At 37.4% G+C, this 11724-nt stretch overlaps 3 protein-coding genes across 4 annotated transcripts; 1 reads left to right on the top strand and 2 right to left on the bottom strand.

Moving 5' to 3' along the window:
• The first annotated feature begins 1129 nt into the window (after nt 1–1129).
• Nucleotides 1130–4441, top strand: LOC105768940 (probable prolyl 4-hydroxylase 3). Its single transcript, XM_012589235.2, has 8 exons — nt 1130–1467; nt 1545–1629; nt 2090–2187; nt 2337–2434; nt 2766–2895; nt 3044–3231; nt 3459–3546; nt 4174–4441. The coding sequence occupies exons 1-7, from the start codon at nt 1277–1279 to the stop codon at nt 3530–3532; spliced, it is 864 nt and encodes a 287-aa protein (XP_012444689.1). The 5' UTR covers nt 1130–1276; the 3' UTR covers nt 3533–3546; nt 4174–4441.
• A 17-nt stretch (nt 4442–4458) lies between these two features.
• Nucleotides 4459–7065, bottom strand: LOC105768939 (RNA pseudouridine synthase 2, chloroplastic). 2 transcript variants are annotated; one of them, XM_012589234.2, is made up of 8 exons: nt 6579–7065; nt 6368–6511; nt 6037–6270; nt 5747–5949; nt 5583–5661; nt 5249–5424; nt 5049–5151; nt 4459–4832 (listed from the first exon to the last, which is right to left on the bottom strand). In XM_012589234.2, the coding sequence occupies exons 1-8, from the start codon at nt 6918–6920 to the stop codon at nt 4815–4817; spliced, it is 1299 nt and encodes a 432-aa protein (XP_012444688.1). In that variant the 5' UTR covers nt 6921–7065; the 3' UTR covers nt 4459–4814. The 2 variants fall into 2 exon arrangements, with proteins under 2 accessions (XP_012444688.1, XP_052487032.1); XM_052631072.1 differs by having other exon boundaries at nt 5747–5970.
• A 441-nt stretch (nt 7066–7506) lies between these two features.
• On the bottom strand, nt 7507–11712 carry LOC105768938 (calcium-dependent protein kinase 29). Its single transcript, XM_012589233.2, has 8 exons — nt 10616–11712; nt 9382–9525; nt 9019–9171; nt 8740–8855; nt 8397–8567; nt 8174–8301; nt 7994–8093; nt 7507–7912 (listed from the first exon to the last, which is right to left on the bottom strand). Exons 1-8 carry the CDS (start codon nt 11283–11285, stop codon nt 7841–7843), a joined length of 1554 nt encoding a protein of 517 aa, XP_012444687.1. The 5' UTR covers nt 11286–11712; the 3' UTR covers nt 7507–7840.
• Nucleotides 11713–11724: the final 12 nt, after the last annotated feature.

An 11724-nucleotide genomic window follows, 5' to 3' on the forward strand; every position in this document is an offset into this window, starting at 1 on the left:
TTGGCCCAACCATGTCGTACGGTCTTCTTTGGGCCGCTGATTGACGTGGATTATTATTCCAATTCGATCATCCATAAAATATTAGATTATTATGATTTGCTGCTTATATAAAGATTTTCTATATTTTGTGGATCTTCATCCGCCAAATGTTTGAACCGAAGTTATTTGTGACGTAATCATCTATCTTCATTTCACTCCTTATTACTTGAGAATGACAAACATTCAAAAAGTTCCATTTATACAAAATATATTACAAAACACGTGTTATCAATATGTTGAATTTAAATTTAAAAAGAAATTGACAAAAAAAATGAAAAATAAACTAGAATTATTACTACAACTATACTTGACCATGGCCAATCCATCCAGCCTTATTTGAAGATACACTCGAAAAGTAATAGGGTTTGGGCAAAAATATGTATGAATAATGGCTTGAACAAAAAATTAAAGTCCATTTAAAAAAAAAACGAGTTAAGCTTCAAGTAAGGTTTTTTAGGCCTGAACTTGGCTTGACATTGCAAGAAAAAAAAATCTGTTGTTTCTATTTTTTCTTAACAATCTTTAATATAAATTAAGATCATATCTGCTCTTTTTAACACAATGCATAGAATTAATCATAGCCCCTCCACAATCTATAAATAGGAGAATAATGCATTTCAACGCACTCAAACTCACATCTCCTACATTGGCAAAATTTCTCATGCCAATTGAGCCAATACTCAATCGTCTATTGTTTGGATATTTAACTCTTATTTTCTTGTTAATTCTGTTATTATTTTAGAGGCATTTACTTATTAAGTTGCATTAATTTTAGTGTTATTTAAGTATTTATTTTAAAGAATCATTTTCAATCTGTTAGAAAATATTTATTTTAATGTTTTGGATGAATTATATTTTTAATTTTTTATATATAAAAAAGTTAATACGGCTGGGCCAAACCCGAGATTTTAACATTTTTATCTAGATCGGACTTGAGCAAAAAACTAGACCCATTTTTTGGACGTCCGGATCTAAAAATTTGTTAGGGCCTCAACCCGGCCTGGCCCAGTACAACTCTACCTACAACCATAGAACCAGCCCAGACGTAAACACGGCGACAACGTCTTAAATGCTATTCTTAAACGGGGGCGTCGGCCAGTCAGTCCTCTAATGGTTCCAAAAGAAAATTTCTGAACATTTTCTAATCTTTGTTTTACCCGGAACTAGGGGTGATTTTCTTCTATCCATCCTTAGGTTTTGAGTTCATTTCTTTTGTTTTTTCTTTTTTAATTCAAGAATGGCGAAATTGAGACATTCTCGATTGCAAGCGAAGAAATTGTCGACAGTAACGCTTGTATTATCGATGTTGTTTATGTTAACGGTAGTTTTATTGATGCTTTTAGGACTAGGGATTTTCTCTCTTCCCATTAACGGCGATGATTCTCCGCCCAATGATCTTACTTCCTATAGACGCATGGCTTCCGAAAGGTAACTGGGTCTTGATGCTTTTATTTCTAAGCTTTGATCTCTTTTGATGGTGTTTTCTGATCTTGGTTTTCATGCAGAGGAAAAGGCTTGGGGAAAAGAGGGGAGCAGTGGACTGAAGTCCTTTCATGGGAGCCTAGAGCTTTCCTTTATCATAATTTCTTGGTTCGTTTCTATTCTACTCTTATCTTTGTTTATAATCTTTATTTATGAATTACTGTTACACATGCATCAAGGTTCCTTGCGTCCTTGAGATCTTTTGGTTGGTATAAATAATTTGAAATTGCCAATCTGATCTTTCTCATTGTATATGTCTGCACTCGAAAGTAATGTCATGAATGTGAATTAACAATGTAGTCGATGTGTCAAATAACATATATGAACTTTGTACATCCCTTTTCTTATTACTGAATCGGTATGATTCTGAGTAGTGGGCTCAGCTTGTTTCCATGATCACCTGGTGGTGTATGTTGGATTTGAGGTTTTCCTCTTAGTTTTTAGTTAATAACAAGAGTAGTAGTAAAAATAAATGATTATGAATGTGATGATAGTATTATGTTTCATTACTTTCTTTTTTCTTTTTCGGGTTGTTATCTTGATTTTCACTTCTTACTCACTCCAACAGTCCAGGGAAGAATGTGAATACCTGATAAATCTTGCTAAACCTTACATGAAGAAGTCCACTGTTGTTGATAGCAAAACAGGGCAAAGTAAAGATAGCAGGTTTGCATTTTCTACCCCCCACCTCTTCTTTCTGTAATTTATTATGCTAAATCTTATTTAAGGAGGCCCTGTTTTGTATGAAGACCAATTATGTGTTGAACTCTGAACCTTATCCTACATCTATCACATTTGACTGGTATTGTTCACAGGGTGCGTACAAGTTCGGGTATGTTTCTGAGAAGAGGGCAAGATAAAATCATCATGGACATAGAAAAAAGGATAGCCGACTACACTTTCATACCTGTAGGTATGAGATTCTAAGACCAAGTGAAACCTTGCATAAGTATTTTACTTTGAAATCTATAATTGAACCCTTCTTTTTTGTGCAAAAATTCTCTCTGAAAACTCTCTAGTTATGAGTCTTAGTTAAACCTGAGTAGTGATCATGTGCATATGGAATACTTGTACCGTTTTTCTCTAGCACATTTATTATTTACAGCTATTGATGTCCAAATTAGATCTTTCCAAAATTTGTTATCTTTTTATTTCATTTTGGAGTTAAATTGATAGTTATCAATTTACTTTTGGTTTATTGCATTTTTCCTTGTACAAATTGAAGCTAACTTTGTGATGCACAGAGAATGGAGAAGGTCTTCAAGTTCTCCACTATGAAGTTGAACAGAAATATGATGCACACTTTGATTACTTCCTTGATGAGATCAACACTAAAAATGGAGGCCAGCGGATGGCTACTGTGCTTATGTATTTGTAAGTTCTATAATTTTATCTGTACATGTCTATGATGTATTCTATAGCCAATCTAGTTTCAGAGTACTACTTTCCTCATTTCATCTTTCTATATTTGAAAAATAAAAGGATTTGGTATCTCTTACCTTACTTTCTGCTACTCATGCAGGTCAGATGTTGAAGAAGGGGGTGAGACAATATTTCCAGCAGCCAAGGGAAATGTTAGTGCTGTGCCTTGGTGGAATGAATTGTCAGAATGTGGTAAAAAGGGTCTTGCTGTGAAACCTAAGATGGGAGATGCATTGCTGTTCTGGAGCATGAGGCCTGATGCCACACTAGATCCTTCAAGTTTGCACGGTCTGCAATAAATTATTTTTCCTACTCTTTTTTTTTTGGCTTTTATCTTTAATTGCAATTCAAGAATGATTCAGCAATTTTACAGTTCCCATAGGAAAAAAATTGAGCTCTTACCATAAATGATTGACGCATGTTCAGAGACTATTTTTCATTTTATCATATAGCAACTCTTAGTTTTCTACTGCTTAGAGGACAGATGATTTTAACTGTCTTGTGGCTGATGCCAGGTGGATGCCCTGTGATTTCGGGGAACAAATGGTCCTCAACGAAGTGGCTGCATGTTGAAGAATACAAGTTGTGAACTGCTATATAGAGGTACTTGTCTGCACCTATCGTAGTTTGTTGCACCAAGAAGCCACTGTGGTAGTTGACTGTGTTCAGCCTTTTGTTGACTTTTAAGTGCACACCATGAGCTATCCTTTTCTTGTTTCCCTCTCTAAAATCCACGAACCACTTTGAAAAAGAAAAAAGAGATTATAAACGTACGAGGTCTTTCAAACCACCTATAGCAAAGTTCATTTGCTGAGCTAGGTAGCTAGCTTCTTCAGTGATATATCAAGCTTGAGCACTAGTACCCTGTATATGCCAAGAGTCGAGGATCATTTCAGACATTGTTTAGATTAGTTTTTTTAGCTGAACCAGTTAGCTAGCTTGTTTGATGATTTGTGAATCCTTGGATATTAATACTTTGTATGAGCTAAGGGTCAACCCAAGTTTTCTTTCTTTTCGAGGTCATTGAGGGTTAAATGAAATTATGGCATGCAAAAATACAAAATGCAGAATCATCGTGGGTTTAGCTTTGTTGGTTTTTGGTAGTGAGCTGATTTTAAGGATTAATGTTCTAATTTATTTTAGTAGTTATAGTGTCTAAGTAAATAAGATCTTTGGTGGTTGATTTGGTTCCTTAGTAATTTGATACATATGCTGTTTTTTCATTGACAGGATAACAGGGTACATCAGTATATGTCATAATCGTACGGTGCTGAGAAAGTATTGAGTGATGTAACCCCTATGTGATGGGGGCATTTGTATCTTTGTTTCTCATTTTTTTTTCTTAAACGCCGTTGGAAACTATCGGCCATTTTCACTAGTGAGAAATACAATTCATAGATTCGTTAGAAGATAGGAACGTTGGTAGAAGGTGAATGCACAAACAGCCGATTGTAAAGTAATGAATAGAAATGTAGTAACTTTTAATTCCTTGGCGCTATTTAGAATTGGATGGTCTTACTGAGAAAATATAAGTGCCCTGCTATTTCTTATTTTCATCCCATGTTTAACACTTAAAATGTGGTTCATAACTCATAACACAGACAAGACGGATAAACTAAACTTGACCTATTTTCAGATAAATTTGATAAATTACAGGTAATGACTTTAGCCTTTCAAAATTCAACAAATGCAAGTGCCCTTGGAATTCGGCTCATGGGAAAGGATGAAACCAAAAAGAGTGTTGTAGCCTTAATGTTCTTGGTGATGTATGATAAGGCGAGTGTCGGTTTCTTCTTTTTAATTGGAAGAGCCCCCCTTGACCTGAGTCTGCCCATAGATGATTAGCATTTGTATGCCGCAATTAAATCTGATCATTCCTTAGAGATAGGCTGCAAGCGAGCAAACATGTTTAGGTTATGTTATGATGCATTTAGTCACAAAATGCTTGCTGGTTAACAGAACATTGCTTTCATGAGAGAACTTTGCCATCTAACATAAATGTGCAACTCTACCGCATTAAGCATGCCTATCATTACCACAATACATCATGCAGAAAATATAAGTCCAATGATACGAGTAGCTGGCATCTCAATCAGAAACTTTACCTTCTCTATGCCAATTTTACGAAGATGATTCAATATTTCACCAAAATCTGGAGGGGGTGGGCATGAAAACCGCATCTTCTCGCCTGAGTGGGGATGTTCAAAACTACAAAAGAATAGGCAGAAGCAAAAACCGATATCACTTTCTGATGTTTATGATTGAAACAGAAGCAAATACAATATGTTAGGTTTTATCTTCTAACCCAAGGACTAAAGCATGAAGGTATGGCCTCTCCAATCTAGAAACCAGCCGTGAAAGTTCATCATTATAGTACGGGGGGGTCCTAGGACGAAGCAGTGACAAGGCCATGTTCTTTGTCCCGCCATACACCTCATCACCCAACAAAGGAATTCCCATGTACTTTGCATGTGCACGAATCTACTTCACAAGCATACAAAGAAACAGATTATGAACACTGAACGAGATCTGATATCTATGAACAACAAAACTGTAACTGTATATGTTCATGGGGATATATGCATATGAAGGTTGATACTTTCTATATGAATTTCGCAAATTGTGAGCTGATCCGATACCTGATGAGTACGCCCGGTTTCCAGTCTCCATTGAACCAGTGCAGAACCACCACCAGCGAGCACTTCAATTACTTTATATCTGGTAAAAGGGAACCACGCTCATCTTTCTCCATTATTTATAGAACCATCAAGATAAAATGATGTAATGGAGTACTATAAATCACCTACTAGCAGCATGACGAGCCTGACCATGATGACTTAACCCTGGTACAGCAACCATCCGAATGCGGTTATTTGAATCACGGCCAATGGGAATGTCCACACGCCCAGAAGCAGCTGAAGGCACTCCACAAGTAAGACTAATGTAGACCCTCTGGATAGTGTGTTGCTTAAACTGTTCCGACAAATGGGCATGGGAATATTCATCCTGCCATACACCAACAATAATCTGAAGCTAGTTCCTTAATTTATGCAACTTGCAGTAGCCAAGAGAAAAAAAACAAAAAGGACTAACCTTTGCAACAACGAGCAATCCACTGGTGCCTTTATCCAATCTATGTACAATCCCTGGCCGAACAGAAGCTGCTCCTGCACTGGCGCCATGGAAAATATCTTGTTCATCATCAGACATATCCTCTGTGTCAAAAAGGACTTCCTTTTCAGACGATGCCACTGTGGGTAAACTACAATGGTGGAGAATTCCATTTACTAATGTCCCATTAGCATTTCCAGGTGCTGGATGAACAACCTCAACCAAATAAAGCAGTGCCATTGGCAAATGTCAGACTTTTACAGCCGAAAGTGAACTTGCAATAAATTTTCTTTTAAAGGTCAAATTAAATTACCATGTGGGAAGGTTTATTAACGACAAGAACATGGTCGTCCTCGAAAACTATATCCAATGGAATATCTTCAGGTTCGGCTTTCAATGGTTGCAGATCAGAAATTACACAATCAACCTTATCTCCAGCTCTCAGGCTATGCGAGACCTAATTAGAAACTTAAAAAGTTACTCAGAATTGTCCAAATGTAATAGTAAAGGTAAAAATGAGTTACCTTGTCGACGACGCGGCCATTGACCTTTACAAGGCCTGATTTTATACTGGACTGCACACGAGCTCTGCTGATGCCTTGAATTCGAGAGGAGATCCAGGAATCGAGCCGAAGCTTGCCTTGCTTGGTCTCATCCACGGTTTCTTCAAGTTGAACACCGGCATAGCTGGTTCTAATCGGTTCTTCATGTTTGGTGGCAGAAGTGGAAATGGAGGTGGCCCTAAGGATTCTTGAGATCGTGAAGGGAAGAAATTTAGGGTTTCGAGAGGAGAGGAGGAGGAAAGAAGGGGAGATTTGAAGGGCTTTAGATGAAGGAAACGGGCAACAAGTGTAGAGTGGTACCATTCCGACTCCCTGCTCCAACCCAAATTAAGAACCGGTTTAACAAGCTGTTTTGAGAGTAAAATAGAGGCAATAGAACACCCAGGCCCACCTTATCTTTATAAAAACAATACAATCATCATAATAAAAAAAACAGCCTCCATTCTTGCATGGGAGACTTGAGTCAAGTCTGAATCAAAGGCAAGTGCAAGCAAATATTTAATTAACAAAACTCTGCTAGTTTTATTGTATAATTCATAAGCAACACTTGGGTAGGGGAAAGTATATAACACTCTCTTCCATGCAGGAATGGTTGAATGCCTTGGATGTTATCTTCCTTCTTATTCTCACGATTGAAGCTTTGGCGGCTGACTTTCGAATCCGTTTTCATGTTGCTGTTTGGCTTGTCCCCTCGCGGCTCATGTTTTCCTCTTCACCATGATTGAGATGAGCTTCAGCTTCTGTTGGCCCCCTGTTTTCTGGTTTCTTATTGCTCCTGTGCTATTTTTCTTCTTTTTGCTTGGATTAGGCCTTCTTATGGTCCGCTCCTTCTGCTGTAACTGTCTCTTCTCAAGTATGAAAGTTTTCAAATAAAAATAAATATGATCTCTGAACTCAGAAACCCACGGTTCTCCATATGAAAAATAATATTATTACAGAGTAAATGATTTGGGGGGGAGAGAAACACACTCTTTTTCTTTTATTTACCTTTCCCCCCACTTCTGTTGAGAAATTTGAGATGCCATTTCTATTTACATACAAAACAAAAGCTAAAAACTACATGGATTCGGAATGATGATCATCATGTCGTAATTGGTGTTTGAAGATGGAAAGAGAAAGAGCCCAGAAGTAGCCAACAAGATGATCTAAATTTGGTGAAGCCCCTTTTTAGCTTTTCATGGAACATGCAGTGGCAGCAGCAATGTTACTTTCTCATCTGTCTTTTACATCCCATCCCCATCTTGAGTTCCCCTTTTCATCATGGCTACAAATTCCTCATAATTGATTCTCCCATCCTATATCATATATACACTCATTCATCCGACTCCATTGGGAAAGGAAGAAATTTATGAAGGATTAGAACAAATAGATTTTACCTTATCAGTATCAACATCCTCAATGACTTCATCTATTGTAGCCTCATCCCCCATCCCATACTGAGTCATAGCTTGTCTTAATTCATCTCTCGTGATAAACCTGAATGAAAGCGGGGGGAAAAATTATACTAAAGTCAAACAAGCAAAGATGTCATAGGAAGAGTGGTGGAATACACTAACCCATTGCTATCCTTGTCGAAGAAGTTGAAAGCCTTGCGTATGTTATCTTCCCTGTCGAGCCTATGTCGATTCATTGTAGCTGTGACAAATTCAATGTAATCAATGGTTCCACTCTTGTCAACATCAGCCTGGTAATAAAATTTAGACATTCAGAAGTTGGCAATTGTTTGCATCTCAAGCTTTGTTTCATTATGTAAACCAATAAAAAAAAGGAAACTCTTACAGCATCCATAAGCTGCTTTATTTCTGGTTCAGTTAGCTTAGATCCTAATCGAGCTAATCCATCCCTGAGTTCTTCAAGTGTTATTGTACCACTTCCATCCGTGTCGATGTTGTTGAACATCTGCTGTAAGCCCTTCTTCTCTTCTTCTGATGATAGGTTTTCTGCTATCACCTTCCAGCAATCAAAATTTCAAGGTATTAGCTGGAGGGAAAATTAAAGAACAAATATAACAGCCCTACATTATGTTATGTACATTTGATATGGTTATCCGAGAAACATAGTTTGATACCTCTTGAATATGGAAGTTTCACATTTGTGAAAAACCAGAACCATTAGGTCATACCTTCAAGGCAAGTTTTTTAAGCTTGTTCATTACTCTGAACTGCTTCAACCTGCTAAGAACAGCACTATCAATAGGTTTATCTGATGCCTCACCACCCTCCTTCATCCATGGATGTTCTGATTCAAATACACAAAATGGAAAACAATAATGGCTCACTCATTATCAAACTATGTTCTGCATTAAGGATGAATGCAACATCTAATGTTGTCAATCCGATTCTTTTGTTTCTTTTTTTCTAGAAATTTGCCTAGTAAAATTTTCAGATATATATATCTTTACCTAGGGCTTGAGCAGCTGTAATCCGTTTCTTAGGATCCCTAGCTAGCATCTTTCTGATGAGGTCCTTTGCACCTTCAGATATAGTTGGCCATGGCTGACTTTTTAAGTCAAGGTTACCTTCTGAAACTGCTTTAAAGATTTCTTTCTCGGTCTCTGCAACAAGTATCCATTAACAGATGAAAAGATATCAGAACCAAAAGCAAGCCATAGACAAACCAAATGCAGTTTAAGTTACTTAAATCTCTCTCAGGATATTAAAGTGATAGACAAACCAAGTGATAGCCTGAGAGAACAAGTAGCCAGACAAGTTTGAGTCTCTCTTTGACTAATGAAGAAATCATCAAAAAAGAAAAGATCCCATACCACCCCAAAATGGAGGCACTCCACTAAGAAGAATGTATAAGATGACTCCAGCGCTCCACACATCTATTTCTTTGCCATATTTCCGCTGTAAAACCTCTGGTGCAACATAATATGGACTTCCAACAAGGTCCTTATACATTCTACCTGAAAAAGTAATTAGCATTCAGGTGCTTTGTAGTTGATTACTTGGAAAACCTAATACATAAACAAGTAGCAATACCTTTTTCATCCATCATTCGCTCATATCACTCATAAGAAGTAATTAAGAAAGGTGAAGTTGAGCAAAGAGGTTAACACATACACATATGATGTCACCAATTAGTCCATCATCTATTTCTTTTTCATTATGAAATTTAATCCTAATTGTATCAATTTTGATAGTTCAATGGCAATAACCACCAGTTTATCCAGAAATATGAAACTACATTTTTAGCTTAACCGGCTACTTAACAACCATAATCACATTATCTGATTTACAGATGAACTAAAATAGAGTAGTAATCCCTTATTTACTGAGAAAATCTGTCAACCATGCTGCTGAATAAGTAAAATCATGTTAGTTGGTTTGTAAGTATCAAAGAGGAACAGTGCTGCATAGGTGTCACCAAGAATTGATATGATATCACAGTCAGTATGAATCATTGAACCACTATTGGATAGAAATTGCCTCATGAGTGCGTATATATATATATACCAAATTTGATATATAGATTAATTAGTGCTTTCACTGTCATAGCAATATATATAGTCTTTTGGACGTTAATATAACAGGGAAGCACCTGGTTTAGTCATGAATCATGATGCAACCTACCACGTGTTTCTGTTTCTAATTAGCCTTATTTTTTGCTCTGCCGTATGAACTCACTATTTACCAAAAAATGAATAAATGATCATTGACTTGGTTGACCGGTCCCTTTCTTCATTGACTTGGTCTGGTTGACCCCATGATTATATCTAGAAAGCAAAACGTGCAGAGCCCGCTTCCAGCTCCAATCGCTTCTAGCTTTTTATTTACTATGCAAAACTATTAAAAACACTTGTACAAAAAATGAAAATTCACAACATAATTTGAAAACAGTTGAGACTTTGATTAAGCTTGATCATTTCATGTTTGATTGCAAAAGGATCGAGAACACATATCATCCAAGATTCAATGGAGAAAGCTTGAATTTTAGGAGCAAAAGCATAATAAATAAAAGAGAAATGGAGTAGTAACAAAGTGATAGAACCCAACCTTCCTCAATGAAGACAGAGAGTCCAAAATCAGTGGCCTTTATTTGAGAATCCTCATCCTTGCTAACCATCAAGAAGTTCTCAGGTTTCAAGTCCCTATGCATAACCCCCATAAAATGACAGGCATGCACCACATTCATAATCTGCCTACAAATGGAAGACGCTTGACGTTCTGAATAACTCCTTTTGGCTGTGATCCTATCAAAAAGCTCGCCACCTGAGCACAACTCCATCACCAAATGCAGATTCCAGGCATCTTCATAAGCACCTTTGAACTCCACAATATTTGGCTGCCCGGTTAGATGCTGCAGTATCGAAATCTCTCTCCTAACATCATCAACGTCCTTGTCAGTGGTTAGTTTACGCCTGGAAATGGACTTGCAGGCGTATTCTCGTTTCGTAGCCTTTTCAATACAAAGATAAGTGATGCCAAATTGACCTCTCCCCAACTCTTTGCGAAGATCATAAAGAGAGGTGATGTCAACGTAAGGTTTGAGCAAAATGGTTCCAGCCTGGGAAGATGAAGGAGCTTTAGGGAAAGAAGGGTTTTGGCCTCCCGAGGTTGATACTGTCAATGGTTGGTACGGACGAGGAGGAGAATCAGAAGAGGACGACACTGGGATTTCATGAGATTTGCTGAAGCAACGGCAGAGAGATTGGCAGATTCCCATAGATGACGACAGTGAAGAAAACAGACGAGTTGGAGAAAAAAAAGTAAATGGCTTTTTTTTTTTTGTCAGAATGGATGGCTATGATTTGCTGAAATAGGCACCCAGCAAACAAACTAGTTTTGGTTACACGCTGTTGCTTTATTAGTTAGGTGCTTTGCTTTTGCCTCCTTGATGGTCTCGAGTATCATTCCTTTGAACTTTTCTTTTTCCTTCTTTTTCTTTTTTTTTTCCTTTTCGACACTCACCGGTCACCACAAACTGTGTTGTGCTGTACTGTGCTTTGCTTTGCTTGGCTTGGCTTGGATGTGCGGTGAAAGAGAGAGGAAACAAATAAAAATGGAAGAGGCAGAGGAAGAGGAAAAGGATATGCTTGGTGTTTCGCTTCGGAGCTTACATGGGTTGTTAAACCAAGCAATCTTACGCGTTTTAATATCTTCGC

The sequence above is a fragment of the Gossypium raimondii genome, chromosome 5, assembly GCF_025698545.1.
Source record: "Gossypium raimondii isolate GPD5lz chromosome 5, ASM2569854v1, whole genome shotgun sequence".
NCBI classification, from domain to species: domain Eukaryota; kingdom Viridiplantae; phylum Streptophyta; class Magnoliopsida; order Malvales; family Malvaceae; genus Gossypium; species Gossypium raimondii.

What these genes read in the sequence shown, in the direction of transcription:
- LOC105768940 (XM_012589235.2), top strand. Translation starts at nt 1,277, where the DNA reads ATGGCGAAATTGAGACATTCTCGATTGCAAGCGAAGAAATTGTCGACA. An exon ending in TCCTTTATCATAATTTCTTG is followed by an intron (nt 1,630 to 2,089) that starts GTTCGTTTCTAT and finishes TCACTCCAACAG; the next exon opens with TCCAGGGAAGAATGTGAATA. An exon ending in CTACACTTTCATACCTGTAG is followed by an intron (nt 2,435 to 2,765) that starts GTATGAGATTCT and finishes TGTGATGCACAG; the next exon opens with AGAATGGAGAAGGTCTTCAA.
- LOC105768939 (XM_052631072.1), bottom strand. Translation starts at nt 6,920, where the DNA reads ATGGTACCACTCTACACTTGTTGCCCGTTTCCTTCATCTAAAGCCCTT. An exon ending in GATTGCTCGTTGTTGCAAAG is followed by an intron (nt 5,971 to 6,036) that starts GTTAGTCCTTTT and finishes AACTAGCTTCAG; the next exon opens with ATTATTGTTGGTGTATGGCA. An exon ending in GCTCGTCATGCTGCTAGTAG is followed by an intron (nt 5,662 to 5,746) that starts GTGATTTATAGT and finishes CCCTTTTACCAG; the next exon opens with ATATAAAGTAATTGAAGTGC.
- LOC105768938 (XM_012589233.2), bottom strand. Translation starts at nt 11,285, where the DNA reads ATGGGAATCTGCCAATCTCTCTGCCGTTGCTTCAGCAAATCTCATGAA. An exon ending in TAAAGCAGCTTATGGATGCT is followed by an intron (nt 8,302 to 8,396) that starts GTAAGAGTTTCC and finishes TTTTATTACCAG; the next exon opens with GCTGATGTTGACAAGAGTGG. An exon ending in AGGATGTTGATACTGATAAG is followed by an intron (nt 7,913 to 7,993) that starts GTAAAATCTATT and finishes TATATGATATAG; the next exon opens with GATGGGAGAATCAATTATGA.